Below are 21,943 nucleotides of genomic sequence, written 5' to 3'. Positions count from 1 at the left end.
AAATGTAATAAAAGGAAATAAACAAAGAACTAAATTATTTGATAAAACAAATGTAATTCATTTGTTATACAATTTAATCCTGAATTTATTTATTACTTTTTTTCTGTTATTTATTATTTTCTGTATTTATTTTATTATTTGAACTTTTATTTATTTTTTCAATTATTTTATATATATATTTTTATGCATTCAGGTATTTTTATATGAATTTGTTGTCTGTATATTTATGTGTTTATGTTTATGTATTTATCTTTCTACAGGTTTCATCCTCCATACATTAGTAATGTAACGCAAAAATAGAATAATATTAAATCAAATAATAAAATTAAATCAAATAAAAATACGCATTCGATCTAACATGTTCTCATCTACAGTGTTGATGAAAGTTTCTTTTAAAAGTAATGCATTACGATATTTCGTTACTCCTTAAATAAGTTTTTGCTGCTGACATTTGATGATCCATTTGATGATCCAATCAACCATACTAATAAGCCTAATAAGCAAAAATGACTTTAGATAAACTAACATTTGTGCTTATTTTTTTTTTTTGCTGAAGACTGAATCAGACTGAGGTGTATGCATTTTACTTTTGGTGTGAAAGGGCTTTTATGTTTGCCTAAAATAGAAATTTATATCAAAAACAAACAATCAAGCCCTGCCCAGATTTAAAAACATTACTTTTAATAAAAATGATAATGAATGTAGTGTTAGTAGTAAAATGCAAAAAAAATTAAAAATAAGCACAAATGTTAGTTTGTCTAAAGTCAATTTTGCTTATTAGTATGGTTGAATTGGATTATCAAAGGTCAGCAGCAAAGACATTAGTTAATAAAATGGGATTAAATGTCTAATAGATATTTGTGTTAATTACTGTAGGTTTGCGTCATATTCTAAGTTTGTTTTCACTGTTTTTATTCATTTGAAAGAATACTAAATCTGTGAGATAAATTGATGCATATTCACATTTATACTTGTCAGTCAATAAATGAGAAAACAATGTAACTAGCGTATTTGAAAAAGTAACTCAGACATTTTCTTGTAAATTTAAAAAGTAATGCGGTACTTAACTAGTTACTTGAAATAACTTGTAATGCATTACCCCCAAAACTGCTTGTCTATGTATTGATGAACCCCATCCTCCACTTGTTCAGTGTCATTAAATCCTTTGAAAATTCAATAATCAATATTTTGACTAAATGTGAAATCCTCTCTTTGACGGCTGCATTAACCGCAAATAGGTTCAGTGACTCCAAAGTGCCACCAGAGGTGGGTAGTAACGAATTACATTTACTTCGTTACATTTACTTGAGTACATTTTTGGGGTAACTTGTACTTTTAGAGTATATTTAAAGATAGGTACTTTTACTCTTACTTAAGTACATTTATAGTGGAAAAAATTTACTTTTACTTCGCTACATTTGATGGCGTTCCTCCGTTACTGTCCTCAGAAACGTGTCCTTGGCATTTTAATTTCATGCCTGATAAAACTGCGTTAATGCTGCTTTGTATACAGCTGTTACTATGGAAACCGTAATATTTCAGCGCTCCTAAAGCGCCCCCTCGTGACAGAGAATGAATTTTTCATTTCCAATACATTTTTTTCAGCTGTTTATGGTCAAATGATTGCAATTATCGACCCATGTTTTTATGAAGCAAATACAGAGTTGTAAATGTAAAAAGTTAAGGTGCCTTCTAAAAATCTAAACAAGTACAGTAATATTTATGTTTTAAATAAATATAATAAATTATATACTCAATTTATCCCTTTTAATGTTATAAAGGATGAAATGCCACAGTGTAACATATTTTGTTTTTGTGTGAAACTGTATCTGAATTTTAAATCATGCCATTTTATGGCTTAATATTCTACTTTACATTGTCCAATCCCATTACTGTTTATTTTACTTTTGCAGATCTTAAAAAGGGTTATGAACTGCTTTAAATTAATATTTAAAAATTCTGCAGATACACTAAATGAAATAAATATAATGAAATAAAATTACTTCCTTGATATTTGTTTATATTTGTGTATTAAAAACATTTTTGATTAGACTCCTATCTGATTTTCTATATTAAAAAAAGAAAGGTCTTTTTTTATTTGGGCTAGATACATTAATTTTCGGGCTACCAAAATCTACCAGAAATTTTGCGAGCCCTATATATATATATATATATATATATATATCAGATCAGAAGTAACTAGTAACTAGCTACTTGAGTACTTTTTCCATCGGATACTTTTTTACTCTTACTCAAGTAACTATTAAGATTGTTACTTTTACTCTTACTTGAGTAAATATTTCCATACGTTCTTGTACTTTTACTTGAGTACAGATTTTGGGTACTCTACCCACCTCTGAGTGACACTAAACGCTTGGTTTGAGAGGCTACTGATAACGATTGGTTATTTATGCAACAAACGTCATGTCTTAGCTTTTTTTGGGTGCATTTTTGACAAAAACAAATAACCATCAGTCACTTCTGGCATCAGTGCAGTGATTAGTGATTAAAAGACATGACATTGCAGCTAAATAAAAAATGTATCATTACAGGTTTTAAATAAATAAATAAATTGTCACTTCAGTTGCTACGCTCATTTTAAATACACTTTCACAGAGGCTAAACCTCAAATGTGTCATTTTTGTGAAGCCTCTGTCAAAGAACCTTTGACATTCACACTTTTGCTGTCTCGAGATGAAAAGTACATATCCTTAGACTATATTTATCTTCTACTATAGGAGGTATGTAATCATTCGAGCTTCCCGTGTCGTTTTACTATTTAATCCGAATGGAATCAAATAGCAGAGCATTTTCTGCCCTCTCACAATGTGGGGCACAATTCTCTCCATCGCTCCTCCACAAGGCCAAAACCCTGTGATATAAACCCGAGCACCAGACTGTGAAGTGTTCACGATAACCCTCTTTTAATTCAGTTTCGATTTCATTTGAGCCCTTGCCAGGAAGAAGATAATGGTATGCGGATGCAATAAAAGCTTATTGATGATGCTTCAGAAATGCCAATCACAGGCAAGCACAAGAGCCTTTCCAGCCATTAACAGGCCACAGGAGTGAACCCCCCTCCTTTTTCCCGCTTCATAAACTCACACAGGGGAAAAACACAAGCAATCTGTGATAAAACACTGCACAACATGGCCGCCGGAGAAGAGCGCATTACAGATGAGAGGTTAGGGGCAGGGACAGCAGGTGGAGGACGACGCATCTGTCTGTGCCACCTGATCCGAACGATCAGGAGCCTGGAAAGCACTGACCAAATGCCCCTGAGAGGAGGGCCGCATTAAAACAAATGCACTAATGATGAATGGGCTTCTTGTGCACCTTGCTCTAAACGCCTGAATAAATCAACCTCGGCATAAATAACTACTCGAGTACGGTAACAAACACACACCTAGAGGTCCTCGATGAGCCTCGCACACACTCATAATGCTCGGAAATATTAAACATGACCTTTGCGAAGCAAAATAATGACCAAATAAAATGTTAAAAGGTCCCTTGTACCGGCCTACGCACGGTCGTCCTTTTAATGCCTGTAAAGCTTGTGAATGAACCAAGAAGAGGATCCATTCAGAATCCTCTTAGTATGAATTCTTGTTCATGAGTTCAAAGCACTGGAGTGTTTGTTAACTCAGGTCAATGACCTCAGGCCTGTTGCTAATCTGTGGAAACGATAGCGCCCGAGCACAGACAAGAGACACCAAACGCCTACACGCGGCAACAGACCACAGCTTACACGAGTCTGCACTTTCATGTTTTGACACTGATTGATTGCTTGTGGATTGGTTTTGAAATGAAGGCTGGAGGCTGGGAAGGGAAACAAATGGTGAGTCTGCACTGTTCCAATGCTTCCAAAACTTGACAAAATGACACATTTTGTCATGTTTGTGCCTCTTGTAAGAATTTGTGAGCAGTAAAAGTGTTACATTTGCATTAGGGTAGGCGCTAGTATTACTGTCTGCTTGATGCATTGGATGCCTCTGTCTAAAACCAGAATTCACATCTAAACTGGTTCTCAAAAAACTGGTTTCTGATCTATTCTAATATACCTACTGTGGCGAGGCGTCTGCCCGCCCCCCTAATTTTCATCACCACCCCGTCCCGTATTCGCCGCCCTTCTCCAGGCTCCCGACGGGAGTGGGTGTGTAGGGGAGAGGAGGGGCGTGTAATCGGCTCGGGCTGGCGGCGTGTGATGGGGACACCTGATGTAAATGAAGCCTCATCACCGCCGCTGTTTAAATCCCGAGCGCGCCTCTCCTCGGGAGACCGGTCTCTTTCCCCCGTGCATGCACGCTGGTGTCCTCGCGGGTCCAGGAGGGGGTGAAGAGGGAATCCCGCGCCACAAGAGTTTGGAGAGCCGCCGGACCCGCGGTCCGGTTGAGGCCGCCAGAAGCCGCCGCCCCAGCGCCGGACAGCTCGAGAGGGATGAGCCTGCCGGAGATGCCGCCGCCCTAGCACCCCGGCGCTAGTATGGAAAGCGCCCGCGGCCGCCGGACTCCGCCCCTCTCCTGGACCCTTCCCCTCTGAACACTACCGTTCCGTCACGCTGCCCCAGCACCCGAGGACACCAGACTCCCCTTTTATTTTGGACACTGTTTTACTTTATGGACTCACTTTCCCTTATTTTCTGTTTAATAAAAGCCTCTCCGAGGCCTGACGCCACACCCACTGTGTCTGTCGTTTGCCCCTCCCGCCACAGTGGTGGAGAATGCGGGCAAGGCGGGGCTTAGACAGCGCAGTGGGCAACACCTGATGACGTCATCCCCTCTCGCTCGCCAAAGCTCGTGAAGACCCGGACGGGGACGGAGAACTACGGAGACGGCCTCCCAGCCGCAAGAAGGGTAAGTGATGTTTCAGTTAGTCACTTATCCTGCGGTTGGTTGAGGCTGTCGACTAATACCGGTTTTTCTGTCCCTGTTCCGGTACGCGGCGAGAGGGAGCGTTGCCTTGGAGAGGAATCCCCGCCCACTCCGACCGCTGGAGCCTGGATGAGGAAGGTAGCACTCCTGCGTGGGCGGCGACCTTAGGACGGGGATGTCGCTTGGGGGGGGGAATGTGGCGAGGCGTCTGCCCGCCCCCCTAATTTTCATCACCACCCCGTCCCGTATTCGCCGCCCTTCTCCAGGCTCCCGACGGGAGTGGGTGTGTAGGGGAGAGGAGGGGCGTGTAATCGGCTCGGGCTGGCGGCGTGTGATGGGGACACCTGATGTAAATGAAGCCTCATCACCGCCGCTGTTTAAATCCCGAGCGCGCCTCTCCTCGGGAGACCGGTCTCTTTCCCCCGTGCATGCACGCTGGTGTCCTCGCGGGTCCAGGAGGGGGTGAAGAGGGAATCCCGCGCCACAAGAGTTTGGAGAGCCGCCGGACCCGCGGTCCGGTTGAGGCCGCCAGAAGCCGCCGCCCCAGCGCCGGACAGCTCGAGAGGGATGAGCCTGCCGGAGATGCCGCCGCCCTAGCACCCCGGCGCTAGTATGGAAAGCGCCCGCGGCCGCCGGACTCCGCCCCTCTCCTGGACCCTTCCCCTCTGAACACTACCGTTCCGTCACGCTGCCCCAGCACCCGAGGACACCAGACTCCCCTTTTATTTTGGACACTGTTTTACTTTATGGACTCACTTTCCCTTATTTTCTGTTTAATAAAAGCCTCTCCGAGGCCTGACGCCACACCCACTGTGTCTGTCGTTTGCCCCTCCCGCCACACTACCCATAGTAAAAAAGTAATGGATTGAAAATGCTTTCCTTTTACACTAATATTAATATTTACTGTTATTCAAATATGTTTTAATGTGACTATTCATTAGGACTAAATAATTTCTGTTTTTAAATGTAAAATATTTAAAGTATACTTGCAATAGTTCCACTTTAGCACAATCAAACTGATATTAGTTGAATTTCTGCACTACTTTCACACAAATAAAGTGCATTAAATACAAAATTAGTTGTTGGAATTTAGCAGAGTTGTTTTTATTAAGTACACAATAGGCACTTAATAATGCATTTGTAGTATACTTAGCATAAAATAAATGTATTTTAAATGCATTTTAGTATATTTATTTTTCACTAGGGCAAGCCAGCCGAGAAAATCTATGCTTAATATAATTTAAAAATGCAATAAATAATACAAAATGCAAATGATAAAATAATACACCATTGTCTTTTTTGTTTTTTACAAAAAGTAGGGATGCGTCACTATTAAAATTATGTCTGATAAGAAGATAATTATGTTTATTCAATAAGCAATAACTATTATTCACTGTATTATAATTCTACTGTATTTTATCTGTTTAATTTTCTCTACAATCAATCATTTTAAATGTACATTTAGGCACTACAATATTATAATGTATCGTTTAAAAAGTAATACTCATTTTGAGTTATTACACTTTTTAAAATAAAAAATAAAAGACTAAACCTAAAAACTAAAATCAATCATTTTAAATGTTAAACACATATTAAGGGACCACAATATTATAATGTACTGTATAAAAATACCACTTTTTTTTAAATAAATGACTGAAAATAACTAAAACTAAACTCAATCATTTTAAATCTTAAGCGTAGAGAACAGAACTTAATCGACAGAATTATAATATTATGTATTATAATGTACAGTATAAGAAGATAATATTCATGTGAGGATTCGATAAAATATTTAAAAAATATTTCATAAATTAATATTTATTTATTTTTATTTTTTTAATTCTCCTATTCAATCTACAGTATGTCATGTTATTAATTTGACAGGTTCCAAAACATCTATGGAATAAAACTATGCAATTTTATTAGATTTTTTGTTTTGTTTGTGGAACAAGCAATTTTGCTTCCATGTTGGGTCACAAAGCCATTTGCATCACGCACTTTTATCACTTACAATATTATTTTGGTGCATCAATCTATTAGATTACTAGGTATATGAAACCATGATTCTTCATTTTATATTTATCACCAGTAGGACAAAACACAAACGTTTCTTGCGTAAAACAATTCAATCCCTCCACCCACTTTTAAAATCAATAATTATATTAACATCATCATTCATTAGCCAATGTTGAATCTCTAAAAACACATGCATATTCCATTTAAATGCTATACAGTTTCCATTTGTATACAAAACAAACCTTTACATCCACCAATACATTGCATAATATACCCATGGTTATAAGATAAATTAAAGTGCAGATCATGGTTTCATATACTAAGCTTCTATGCTGGGTCACATGGTGACCAATAAAAAAACTACTCCTGAGGAAAAGCCAGTTGAGAGCCACTGACCTGGACTGTGTAAGATTGGACATGATAAATAGACTAACAAGGTAAATGCCAGTGAGCATCTCTCACTAATTGTGGGTCTACAGGTTAATGAATGAATCACCAAGAGCTACAGCACCTTAAGTTCAACCAAGAGCAAGGCTTCATTGTCTCCCCGTTTCATAAATCAATCACAATCAGCTCAATTGAACTGCTTTTCACAAGCATATCGAGGTTAACTAAAGATGGATTCATCTATATATAAAATAAAAATAGCTGGCATTTATAACATCAAAAGCATTTCCGACTTCCTGGCAGTCAGAGCAGCTCACCAGCTGGCGTATCAGAGGACATCCCATTCCACAGGGATGAGAGTCTAACATGGAGGATGGAAGCTGATGGATGAGACAACATGTTCTCTACGGTTTTCCTCTGAGGAGTATTACCATCATAGATAGCTCATGTCAAGAGCATGTGAGGTAGTGGACCGGTGATCTGTCACGCAGAGGCCCATCAAATATTGCTGGAAACTGAGTGATTTGGATGTATTACATTAGGCAGGCTTTTAATTTCCACATGAACTTAAATGTATTATTTACTTATTTATCCTATTTGTCGCACTCTTGTTTATTTGTTAGTTCTGTCACTGTTGACGATCTGTGACCCATTTTCAAATTAACAGTCTTCAGATGTGAGGAAACCTCATCAGCAATGTTAATTAGAGAATGCATTTCAATTCTGCCGTTGTGTTTCGGCTCCTGAGTCCGTGGCGACTGATAAATAATTCCCTCAGTTGTTGGTGAACGTGACGTGTTACAAGTTTATACTGGGCAGAGAGAGCAGTGCAACCGTAATGTGCACAGGGACACATCCTATAGAAAGACGCTCCTGAGACAGCAGCAGCAGTCAGTCAAATGTATAAAAAGTAAGACAAATGACAGAACGAGCAGACGTACATGCATACGCTGCAGTGGCATTTAAGTAAGGTGACATTCATTAGGTGGGTATATATTTATACACATAGATATACAGTGGTATGCGAAAGTTTGGGATTTTCTTTCAGAATCTGTGAAAATGTGAATAATTTTAACAAAATAAGAGAGATCATACAAAATGCATGTTATTTTTTTATTTAGTGCTGTTTATTTAGTAAGATATTTTACAAAATATGTTTACATATAGTCCATAACATAAAAAGTATGAAATTATTAAAATAACCAGTTTTAAAAATTTAGGAAACCTTGGTTCTTAAAGGAGTAGTTCACTTTCAGAACAAAAATTTACAGATAATGTACCCCCTTGTCATTCAAGACAATTATGTCTTTCTTTCCTCAGTCGTAAGGAAATTATGTTTTTTGAGGAAAATTATTCGGAATTTCTCTCCATATAATGGAGTTCTATAGTGCCCCTGAGTTTGAACTTCTAAAATGCAGCTTCAAATGGCTCTAAACGATCACAGCCGTGGAAAGAAGGGTTTTATCTAGCAAAACGATTGGTAATTTAAAAAAAAAGACCATTTATAAACTTTTTTAACCTCAAATGCTCATCTTGTCTAGCTCTGTGTGTACTCTGTGTAGAGATTAAAAAGTATTTAAATTGTAAATGTTTTTAGAAAATAACCGATCATTTCGCTAGATAAGACCCTTCTTCCTCGGCTGGGATCATTTAGAGCCCTCGGAAGCTGCATTTAAACTGCATTTTGGACGTTCAAACTCGGGGGCACCATAGAAGTCCATTATATGGAGAGAAATCCTGAAATGTTTTCCTCAAAAAGCATAATTTCTTTACGACTGAAGAAAGAAAGACATGAACATCTTGGATGATGTACATTATCTGTAAATTTTTGTTCTGAAAGTGAACTACTCTTTTCATACTGTGTGTGGTTAACTAGATGATCTACGACTGTTTTTTTAATTTTTGATGGTTGTTCATGAGTCACTTGTTTGTTCTGAACAGTTAAACTGAACACTGTTCTTCAGGAAAATCCTCCAGGTCCTGCATATTTTGCATATTTGAACCCTTTCTAGCAGTGACTGTATGATTTTGAGATCCATCTTTTCCATCTGAGGACAATTGAGGACTCAAACACAACTATTAAAAAAGGTTTAAACATTCACTTATGCTTCAGAAGGAAACATGATGCATTAAGAACCTATTTGAATTGAAAACGTTTTGAATTTGAAGATCAAGGTAAACTGTACTCCATTTGTCTTTTGGGAAACTTGCAAGTTTTTTTTGTTGCTTCGAAGGCCAGTACTAAATGGAAATTATATTTCAACAAAATGAGAAAAAATTGGACATTGTCATCGTGTTTAAAAGTTTTCATCCTCCGGCTCTAAACGCATCGTGTTTCCTTCTGGAGCACCAGTGAATGTTTGAACCTTTTTTATTAGTTGTGTTTTAATGGATCTCAAAATCCTACAGTCACTGCTGGAAAGTGTTCAAAAATGCATTAGATGCTGCAAAACTAAAGAATCTGCAGGACCTGGAGGATTTTCTGAAGAACAGTGCTCAGTTTAACTGTTCAGAACAAACAAGGGAGTCATAAACAACCATCACAAAACCAAAAAATAAAAACGTCGTAGATCATCCAGGTAACAACACACTGTATTAAGAACCAAGGGTTTCCAAAATTTTGAAGGGGGTTATTTTAATATTTTCAGCTATTTTTTGTCTTGTGGACTATATGTAAACATCTTTTATGTAAAAATGGCATGCATTTTGTATGATCACTCTTATTTTGTTCAAATTATTCACATTTTCACAGATTCTGCAAGGGGTTCCCAAACTTTCGCATGCCACTGCATACAATACCATTCATATGTTTAGTAAATGATAATGAAAATTAAATTGATAACTTTATATATTTAGAAACATAATTTATTCCTGTGAGTGCAAAGCTGAATTTTCAGCAGATGTTACTCCAGAAATCATCAATTATCAATGTTGAATATTTTTAAACTTCTTTGTTATATAATGCTTATCTCGATCTTAAAAATAAATACATAATAAATTAATTAATTAAACAACTATACATCTATAAATATTTATGTATGTATGTATGTATATACACCCACACACATCCATTTACTTTTTTTTTTTAATTCACACATATATAACACACATTAACTACAAGGTCGTATCTCTCTTTTTCATTCCAAAAATAAAAGAATATTTTTAGAGATTTTCAGTAAAAAGAAACTAGTTAAATATACTTTAATTCCGTTTATTGTGAATCGATTTAGTGAATTAGCTGCAAGGTCGTAGCATTCCAAAGTAAATGAATACATGTAATACAGTAGCAATAGGAGGTGATTCAATTACTGGAAGATTTCTGGATGGAATGACTTTTTTCAAGGAGCAATTTTCAGAGCACTTACCTCTTTGAGGCAGCCCATAAAGTTGTTGCTAACGGGGGATCCGGGTAGATCGGCAGTGCTGGGACTACCCCCGACATAGAAAAAGTCGTCCGAGCCTAGCATGGTGTAGTCCTCTTGCGTATATCCAGTGGTGGTCAGAATTCCATCCACGGATATTGTCACCTAGACAACAAAGCACAGGGAAAGGACACGCTATACTCACATATAACTTGAATATTGTTACAGGGCTTTGGTCCCCCTCGTAAGGAATTGGATGCTTGGCTTTGTTTTGTTTTTGACTTTAATGCTACTTATTTATGCACTTATTTATTGCTTTTCTCTTTTTATTGATTTAATGTGAACCCATTTTCATGTCTGTTTCAGCAATTCTCATTTATTTATTGTTTAACTTTTTTTGGTTTTGTTCTTTCTAGATTTACGTTTTTGGTGTCAACTTCTAGCAAGTCTGAGCTGAGGAAGTCTGCGGCACATTAGCCCAGGCTCAATGTTAATAGAGCACAAAAAGTAAATCAGCAGACACAAAAATGGTGTTAGTAGTATGTGTGTTTCTGAGAGTTAGTATCGCTTGAATCCAGTGCGTGTGAGTAGTTTTAGCAGTTTTCAATGTTTTTATATGAAGTAAAACAAAGAACACAGCGTGCTAAGAGGTTAGAAATGAAAGCACAGGCAATTAGAGGCACATCTCTCACAGATCTGGTTGAATGGATGCATGCTTCATTATCCTTCCCTCTCCACATGCAAACAATGGTTGGTTAGAGAGAACAATTCTTCTCACAGATTAGATTGCACAGGAATGAGTAAAGAGAGAAGGGGAGGGAGAAGGACACAAACACGACGCAGCTCATGAGACCAATCACAGCAGAAGTGTCAGCATGCAGAAGCGTGAAGGAAGAAAGCAAAAACTACAACAGACGAGATGACCGGCCACCCATGTCAGCCTCGAATGTACTGATGAAGCAGAGGTGTTAGTACACGGGGTGGCCAGGATGCACACCATGCTGAACAACGGGCCTCAAAGCTAGCTGGAGCAATGAGAAAACTCAGAGCCAGCCAGCCGAGACCGATCGGTGAGAAAAACCTTATGCAAAAGAACCCAAAGAAGGAAAAGATGCAAGATAACCTAAGAGAAAAGAAAAAGAGATGGACGGGACATAAAGAGCTGAGGAAACGAGAAGAAAAAGAAAAGGGGAATTTGGGCAGGGCAGGGGAAGTAAGCGTAAAGAGTACCAACCGCATTTTCCCCCTTTTTTTGTTTAGTATTGATGTCTACGATTCAAAAAAAGGAAAATAGACACACGGCAAACCCAAACTAAGAAACAATTAGAATGATATCTACCGAACAATGTAGTTTGTTTACCATAGCGTGTCCAATGCCTGAGTGCTTTGTGGAAAAGGGGGGAGAAAGGAAATTAAAAAAACTGTGAACAGAACACCGTTCCTCAATCAAAAAAGATGGTCTCTTGCCAAGGTTAGTACATCAGCGTTGCACGTTAGTAAGAGGTAACAGGTTAGTAAATGACACATTCCATGGATGAAAGGTTAGTTTCTTTCCCCAAAAGCAGGTTAGTAAACATTTAAAAAGGGCAAAAGAAGAGAAGGAAAGGAGAAGCAGACGAGATCTGCACCGTGGAGTTCCTCTGGGACCCATCTAGTCTACTCTGTTCCAAACACTGTCTCTTCCTATTCCTGGCGCTCCACTAACTTTACTGGTGACAGAACGCACCACAGAGCTTTTTATGTTTACTGCCTGTCCTATCCAACTTCGTGCCACACATCTAGGATCTCTTCCGAGCCTTGACACTTCAAACGGGTTCTGCGCTGACAGGTGACGTACTCGTGTAATGTAGTGAGAGGTGGCGCTATCAAACAGTGACAGTAAAATATAGATGCCGTAGCTGCTGAGGTTGAATTTAAATATTAGCCAAGGGGAACGGGTTAAAGGTACGTTCGCTCGTCTCTGAAAGCTGAATTCACGGCTGCTTAATGAATACTTTCATATCAAAAGCATATTTTTTACATCAGCTCTGCTCTATGCTACATAAATGAGTGCTAGTGCTAATTTAAAGTGATAAAAGCACACCAAATTCCTAGAACTTTCTCTTTTAGTCTCTTCTTTAAGCAACTTTCAAATACATAATTTGGAAACTTGAACTGAATTTTAAATGAGTGTATGTCTCGATCAGGGTCGGAAATTAACAAGGGCAAAATTAACTAAAATGCCCCTCAATTTCAAGATAAGAGTGCAAAAATTGCCCCTGCACAATTACATCTAGCTACATAGTGCATTGCATTTTTTATGCATCGTTTCCAATTAATAAGACACATTTCTGTCGAGTTTATGAATGCCATGTCCAATCAGAGGTGCTTGGATTCGTCAAGACGGAGAATGCCGGAGTTGTTCGGTGCGCAAGCTCACTGATGAAATTCTGTATCTGCTTTCGTGAATTCTCTCATCGTAAACAACAAAGTGCAGAAAGATGTAAGTAAGAGATTGAATTAGCAGTGTAGATAGCTTCAGTGATGATATCCCTGCAAAAGCTTTCTATTAATCAACATTAATAATCATTATTACAATATCAAGCGCATTAATCAACAATAAAGATTTTATCATGATATTGCAACTTCATCCTGTAATTAGTTTTAATTAATATGCAATATTTGTGTAATTACATGTACATGAGCAGCATACTTTATTAGTAAAAGTATTGTGACTGATTAAAGTAACTGGTTAAATTTAAGCAAGTACAACACATACGTTTAATTATGTTAATATTGCTTCTACAAAGGTAAAAAAATACCCCTGGGAAAAGTGGAAAAGTTAATTTCTGACCCCGGTCTTGATTAAAGTGGTTAAATATGGTTAAATCTAGTCCGAGGGTTAGTTTGATGCTACTAATCTGAATCTGAATGTATCCAATCTCGACCTCTGCCTTTTCTGCGCGGTTACCTGACGAAGGTTCCTGGTAACCTTCACATCATGCCAGGCATTGTCATTAAATTTCCCATTGACGGGCTCCACCAGGGCCTCAAAGGCCCCAGAGCCCAGGTTGATGACCAGCGAGACAGCACCATTCTTCAGCGCCAGGTTGACGTAGTCTGCCGATTTTCCGGTGTGGAGCATCAGTCCATTGCGCTGCAGGGTCTTGAAGGAGAGCGTAATCTCATCGCTACTGCTTTGGATGGGGTTCGGCGACAGGTCGTAACAGAAATACTCTGAACCCTTGAAGGTAGCCACGTACTCTTCTCTCTCTGCAAAAACATGGAGAAACAAACCAGGTAAGCCACGAGAAGACCAATGTTTTGCATTAAAAGAAATGCATTAATACCAATAAAATGCAATATAAAAGTTCAATTGGAAAGATGAGCAAAATAGGAGTCAATGACATGATTGTTTTGTCTATTCATTTATTCAAAAGCATATTAAAAATGCAATTCATGAACACAATGAAGAATCAAACCTCTAATTTCTGAAATACAATTTGATCATTTTTGGGCATAAAGATGTCAGGGTGATGCAATGTAGCTATTATTTATTAAAAACTTGTTTTAAAAAACTTAAACTATTACTATATCTACTATACTGTACCAGAAAACAATTTGTCTGTCAAATCAACAGTAATGTTCTCCAACCAACATGCCAGAAAAAAGGAATTTACATCATAGAAAGGACAACTGCAGACCCTCATGACTGTGTGTCAAAATCAACACGTCTCTTAAAATAATAGATAATTTGAACTTTTCATTACCAGGCAAGGTTGTAAAATGCCATGTGCGTGTGGCTTCGCAAAACCCTGGTATTTATGATACTTGTGAAATAATAATTCATGACATTTAAAAAAAGTAGTAACAGTTTTTAGAAAAAAAAAAAAACATTTAAAAAATACTCACACCTGTATTCAAGATTAAAGCCAAATATGTCAATGCTTCTTTCTTTGTTGGATCATATGACATTTTTAGAGTCAGTAAATTGAAACCTGGTATAAAAGTTTTCCAAAACCATATTAAAGCTCCTTTTCTCTTATCATTGACCCTTTAGATATGTGAGCAAATGGAGCCCTCCATCACATTGTAATACAGAGCAGATCACTTACCTTCCATCTATCGGCTCCCATGCTTACTGGACACAAGACTTGTTAATTTCAAATGACCTATCTGTACAAAGCCGGTCTAAAGTTATACCGAAAGGGTCAAATGGAGTAGGAACTCACCACAGTCAATCTGAGAGTGATTGGTTGCTGTCAGTACGTGCACACACACCTAGAAGATCGAGGTCAGAGCCATCTTGCTCATAAATGAGAACCAAGGTCCTTGATAATGGTGACCATAAATAAAGCAGCCACACATATCAGGACATAATTACCAAATCAGTCAGCGAGACCCATTACTGTAAGCGTGCTGGCACAGAACCCAGGCACGCACACTCTCACTCCTCTTCCCATTTGAGCAAACAACTCCGACTGTCACCCAGATCCGAGTGTATTTTGGGAACTTGGTTAAAATATTAACTGAAGAGGCGCCCATTAATAAAGTGTGAAGTCCTATCTCCACAGCTACCTTCTTACCGGTAAATACAATTACATTATTACAGAGCAGAGCTGAGTCTACTTCTCATCAGGAATATTAATGACTTTAACAGGCAATTTAAAGCAAGACTGAACCAAATTACCATAAATCCAGGAATCTGCAACACAATTAACCTAACACACCATAAGACCAGCTCATTTGCTCTGGAATTATCTGGAATATTCTTAAGATAAACCCTGGAGATATCAACAAGGCTCATTTACTCCATCTCTTTCTCCATCCTTCATCACCCTTCCTGTGTCCAGTGCGAGTTAAATAAGCTTTTTGCTTCGGCTGATGAAGTGTGCGTGTGTGTGTGTGTTTGTGCACAAAGAGCCAAAGGGTGGTGCTGTATCTGGCTCTCTTCCACCTCCTCTATATACCACTGAGTCAGCTATAATGTGACTCAGTGCAGGAAGGCGCCCACAGAGTCGCACCAGCACACACATACTGGCTTTTGCACCAACACACACACACACACACACACACACACACACACACACCGTTTCACACAGGTATATATATTGGATGCCCAGAATAACTACAAAATGGCCTTCAAATCCCTATTTCAGAGTCTTTCACCACCATCGGTCTCCGCTGTGACTTCCCTGTCCCCTCTCTCATCAGATTTGATCTCTGCAAATACTCTTACAGGAAATCAAATCTTCATCTTCAAGTGTAAATAACCAGGAAGGCTCATTTAAATACAGCATTAGGCTATCTGTTGGATAAAACTGACCTTTCAATCACCTCTTTGCTCAATAGCGCACGGCAATTTGCTCTAATATCATACGTATTTTCTGTTTGTGGTTTAAAAAGCCATATCCTACCTGTTGTTATCATTTATTTTTGGCAGTGTCTATTTACACCAACCTTGGTAAAGGCTATTTTCACTAACCACCACTGCTCAGGCAATTTATGCTTCGTACAAACAGCACATTACTTCCATTTGCACTAAATTCAAACAAGATGCTATTTGTTGCCATTTGCACTTGGTGGAACCTACATGCACCTCTATTTATATTCAATGCACTGTACATTTTTCCCTGTACTGTACCTGTAGTACATTTTCAACTCTACAACCAGCTGTAATTTAGTATAACTATTATATTTTACATTTTTATAATGTAGGATTTAACTGGCTGTTTTTGATACTGTGCCTTTAAGGCAACGCGTATTGGATGCCCACTATGTTGGTTAGACCATTTTGAATGTGAAAGGAGAGACACTGCTTGTGTATCTGCTGTCATGTCCAATATAATTGCCACTGCCCTGTTTTTCAATAACAGCTTTTGTAAAGCTTGCTTTGACATTCGCCAAACAAATCTGTGCCCAAATGTGCCACACAAAATGCTAAGGTAGGTCTTTTCTCTTTGAAGGCCCAAAGCACAATCCATGACATCAAATTCTGTATAATTTGTACATCGTCTATCAACCTTCCAACATTGAATTTGAAGAACCATGCCAGTTTTGATATCACTGTCTGCTATCTATGTGCTGCTAATTTGGAGTAGCTGCATTCTGCCCTTTTTAAGCAGCATTCTGCATTTTTTTCTTATTATTGTCAAAGTTGAAAACCAAAAAAAAAATGGAAAAATGGAAATCATTTTTTTCAGGATGTTTTGATGAATATAAAGTTCAAAAGTACAGCATTTATTTGACGTTATTACATGTCGTTGCTGAGCAAAAGTATTCAGTTCTTTCAAAAAACCTTACCATTTTGTATTATTACTGTGTAGGGTCTTCCACTAGGGTTGTCAATTTCACAAAAAGAAAATAAGTGACAATCATACTTCAAATAAGGGACAGAATTAGGGACACTCAAAATATTTGAACTGTACCACATACTGAGTCATTTCAGCGTCTGCAGTTAAATAGATGTATAAAAGGTGTATAAAAGGTTCTCAGACATAAACAAACTTGTTTTGCTTAGCATTTTTATGTACATTTTGCGGATGACGTAGGACATTGGCATAGCGTAAGCTCTGGTGAGAATCCTTTGTTTACAGCAAAGGAAAACCAGTCTTCTCTTGGCTTACATTGAAATCCTCCAACATTCTCATACAAATCCTCATTTTGTACTTCTAATTTGTCACCGTTGTTTTGTTATGCTCTCATCTCTGTGCTTTTGTGTCTGTCGCTTCTCGCCAAAGTCTACACTACGCCTACATCATACGTCATAGCTGAAATGCCACTTTCACTACAGATTATGAAGTTTTATATGTGGATAATTTCCTTACAAAATGCATTGATTCACTTTAAGAGGTCTTTACCAACCTTCCGGAGCTGTGGGGAGTACTTTTTATGATGGATGGATGCACTTTATTTTGCTTCAAAATCTCAACACCCATTCACTGCCATTATAAAGCTTGGAAAAGCCAGGATATGTTTTATTTTAAATACAATTGTATTCTTCTAAAAGAAGAAAGTCATATACAGCTAGGAAGGTAAGTAAATCATGGGGTAATTTTCATTTTTGAGTGAACTATTGCTTTAAAGTCTTCCCTGATGTGTTCCATATGGCTTTCATACAGAATGCTTTTTGATGCCTTAAAGGTGCCATAGAATGGAAAACTGTATTTACCTTGGCATAGTTGAATAATAACAGTTCTGTACATGGACATGACATACCGTGAGTCTCAAACACCATCGTTTCCTCCTTCTTATCTGCAAATCTGGTGTTTGCAAAAGACCACTGAAAAATAGGCTAATCCTAACATAACAGCAACTATTCCGTAAGAGTCGCGATCATTAGTAGTTATGCCCCCAACATTTGCATAGCCGTATCTGCAGCTAGGCTATTGTGAAAAAACAAAGCTAGGACAATAGCGAAAATGGCAGATCATGGAAATAAATGTTATGTTCCAGGTTGTGCAGGAGATGTTAAGTGCAGGGATGGTTGGTGTCTGTGACTTACTCAGAAAGGTGGGGAAAACAAATAAGGCATTCTAATAGAATAAGGTGAGCCACTGAAGGGACACTGTTAGCGGTAGCCTGTTATATTGCAGTACATAAGATTTCACTTACCACATAAACGGAGAGATGACTGCGCGGACAATGGCGAATGATTTACAGATCCTGAGCATCACTAACAAGCATCTAAACTTATGTGGTAAGTACATAACGTTACACAAAGCACATGCGATCACAAAAGTGAAAGTAAAATGATCGTGCATTCAAAACGGCAGATTCAATGAACCACATATTAATAGCAGCTCGAGCTTTGTGATTAAATATATATTTTCCTCCATGTGCGAGCTTCTGAAATGAGCCGCTCTGTGAAACAGCCAATCAGAGCAGAGCTCTCATTATTATTCATTAACCTTCCAAATAAGGTAATAACAGACCATTTCATTCTAGGGACAAATCCTAGGGTTGTAAATGGACCTTTAAAACCATTTCTGGAGATTTTTTGCCCTTTCCTATGTCATATACCTTCTATGTAGATATCAGAGAACAATTTAAAATAGTGTATCAATGCATTCTATGGCACCTTTAAATACATGAACGATTCCGTAACATTAAGAACGACTGGCAACCCACAAGTCTCTACATGATGTCCGAAGTAAATTCTGAGAACAACACCAGTCGAGAACCACCGCTTTAGCTTTTGTTCGCACTTGTGGAGTGATGCCTTGTATGCTGCTGACTGAGCAATTATCTCTTCATCAGCTTAAATTTAGACAGGAACGTTGGGGGCAGCACGTCTGTGAGCTTGTTACCTCAAAGCTGCTACAGGCGACAGCCTGTGAACGCCAAACACAGCCAGTCAAGCATTGAGAACTCCCATGTTACAGGAAGACAAGCTGTACTACGGTTTCCTGTATGGTTTCCCCCTCACCATCTGAAAAAGGAACTTTACTAAAGATGTTATTTAATGGCTCCCCAGTAAGGGTGGGATATTAAAAAAAAAAAAAAAAGAACATCTGACAATAGTGTGAGCTTTAATTATCTGCATTGTGCTGCACGTAATAAACGCAATATGACAGAATGTGTCTAATTAGCAGTACTGCAGGGGTGGTAATGAATTAATATATATATTTTTTTATATTCAACAGAGGAGATCTCATAAACTCATTTCGACATAGCCGTATCTTATTTTGATATTTAAAATGGACACAGTAAAAAATTTAATTTTTAATCACATTATACAACAGCACAATCTCCAGGGGTCTCAGCCGCAACAAAGCCAATAATGCTTCACAAAACAGTCATCATTAATAATTGACGCTGAACATAAAACTAATTAATTTGGGGGTTTTAATATGGCCTTATAAATGACACTGGAAAGTAAAATCAGAACGTGTCTACTTAAAAAAAACAGCAGTGTCTCTGACAGTAGGCTGATTTTTAACTATCAGTGAACGTCTGGAGTCAGACTGAACAGGGACTAAGCGCCAGATAAACTGTCAAAGCTGTCTACATTGATTTTTCATAAGGTGCAAGTTCGCTCACAGTTATAGGAAATTAATATGTAAGAAAAAGTACAGCAATTTCAGCACTAGCCCACAGACTTCTGCGAATTCGTAATCTGCAGAGAAATACTGCACTGTCATTGACTAAAGTGTAAATGATACACCTGTCATCCATGTACCTCGGTGGCCACAGCTAGCGTGTATGTTCATTTTATCTCTATGCTTTGATTCTTCCTCTCTTTGTGTCTTAGCCAAACGTCCTTTACAGGCTCTCCTGAGGTACGTTATGGCGAATCACATATAGCTTTACCACCTCGGCCCCATTCACGCTGTAGGGAATACAAGAGCGGAGATAAACGACAGTGGGGCTGAAAGGGAGACTGAGGCTCTGGGCACAGATAAATCTAGTGGGAGGATACACTTCTTCAAGCTAGCCCACTAGATCAAGATTACTTACAAACCCATTCAAGTAATAGCTTAGCCACTTGTATTTTATCTGCTTAAGAAGCAGGTGGGGGTAACAGCATACCGTTAAACACAAGCTATCATGTTTTTTATTTAATAATGATGTCTGACTGGACCACAGTATTAAATCACACATCTCTACACAACATTCTATAGCCTAACTGTTTGGGGTTTAAAAATCTCTCTCAAGTCTTTCCAAGCATCAAGTTTAACTTGTTTCTTGGCATTTAATTTCTGAAATTTAGTAGAAATTCCAAATGGGTTTGGAATTTAAGTTTATTTTTGGTTAAACTGTCCCTTTAAATCATTTTTAACACTTTTGTTCTGACCTGCATCCAACAGTGTGATCTTTTTCTAAATAAAAACCTTGCTTGTAATGCTGTGAGGAAACTCCCTTCAAATCTCTTGGAAATATTCAAGTTGCAATGCATTCTGGGGTGAAAAAGAAGAAGCAATCAAGTAAGCTCATATTACATGTATGTGTATTCACACATTTCCTTCTCTCTCTTCCATAACACATCCACTCCTTCTATCATTTATCACCAGCCTTCACTTCGACTCGCTCCATTTTTCACACCTTCTTTCCCTGAGCCTCCAGCCTTAACATTCGAGCAAAATATTGTCCTCCAATATAATTCATAGTAGCTGCAGAACATCCCCGAACAATTTGCACTCAGTATGTGTGTGTGTGTGTGTGTGTGTGTGTGTGTGTGTGTGTGTGCGGTTTGTATGTTAATTGTGTGACACTCACCTCACCTTCACAGGATTAAATGTAATCTGTTGACAAAGACTCATTGTGGCGTATATGTTTATGCACCCTTTGCAAGACATTTTTATTTACATTTGTTTACTTTATTTAGTACTGCTATAATAAAACTATTATGTAAACTTTTGAACAGAATAATAAAAAAGTTATATACACTGTCGCTCAAAGTTTGATTTTGAATGGTTTTAAAAGACGTTTCTTATGCTCATCAAGGCTGCATTTATTTGATAAAAAAAACACAGAAAAAATTAATATGTGACCCTGGACCACAAAATCTTAAGTAGCACGGGTATATTTGTAGAAATAGCCAAAAATACATTGTATGGGTCAAAATTATCGATTTTTCTTTTATGCCAAAAATCATTCGCATATTAAGTAAAGATCATGTTCCCTGAAGAGATTTTATAAATTTTCTACCATAAATATAAAAAAACTTGATTTTTGATTAGTAATAAGCATTGCTAAGAACTTCATTTGGACAACTTTTAAGGAGATTTTCTCAATATTTATATTTTTTGCACCGTCAGATTCCAGGTTTTCAAATAGTTGTATCTCAGACAAACTTTGTCATATTTTAACAAACAATATATCAATGGAAAGCTTATTTACTCAGCTTTCAGATGACGTAAGAATCTCAATTTCGACAAATTTACACTCATGACTGGTTTTGTGGTCCAGGGTCACATATTGCGAAATAGTATTTCAATGTAAAATAACTGTTTTCCATGTGAATATATTTTAAAATGTAATATATTCTTGTGATAAAAAGCTAAATTACAAAATTAAAAATTGCTAAATTAAAACATCATTACTCCAGTCTTCAGTGTGTCACATGATCCTTCAGAAATCATTCTAATATGCTGATTTATTATCAAATGTTGTAAACAGTTGTACTGCTTAATATTTTGGTGAAACCTGTGATTTTTTTTTCTCAGGATTTTTTAACAGATAAAAAGTTAAAAAGAACAGCGTTTATTTAAAATATAAATATTTTGTAACAAATATAAACTACCATCTAAAAGTTTGGGGTCAGAAAATTTGTATTCTTCCTTTTTTAAAAGAAATTAATACTTTTATTGGTCAAGGATGTGTTAT

The 21,943-nt window shown here is 37.6% G+C and overlaps 1 protein-coding gene across 15 annotated transcripts in view; it reads right to left on the bottom strand.

Annotated features, from left to right (window-relative positions):
- nrxn1a (neurexin 1a) overlaps positions 1 to 21,943 on the bottom strand; it is a 226,557-nt gene that overhangs the window by 127,527 nt on the left and 77,087 nt on the right. For 11 of the 15 annotated variants that reach the window (XM_073828421.1, XM_073828413.1, XM_073828411.1 and 8 more), the window contains 3 exons: positions 13,587 to 13,888; positions 11,997 to 12,020; positions 10,640 to 10,801 (listed from right to left, as the gene is read on the bottom strand). In XM_073828421.1, coding sequence (XP_073684522.1) covers positions 10,640 to 10,801; positions 11,997 to 12,020; positions 13,587 to 13,888 — 488 coding nt within the window. The remainder of the gene's footprint in view (positions 1 to 10,639; positions 10,802 to 11,996; positions 12,021 to 13,586; positions 13,889 to 21,943) is intronic. The other 4 variants (XM_073828415.1, XM_073828423.1, XM_073828425.1 and 1 more) reach the window with 1 other exon arrangement.

The sequence above is a fragment of the Garra rufa genome, chromosome 22 (assembly GCF_049309525.1).
Source record: "Garra rufa chromosome 22, GarRuf1.0, whole genome shotgun sequence".
Taxonomy (NCBI): Eukaryota; Metazoa; Chordata; class Actinopteri; order Cypriniformes; family Cyprinidae; genus Garra; species Garra rufa.
This window is presented reverse-complemented; position numbering and strand designations above follow the sequence as displayed.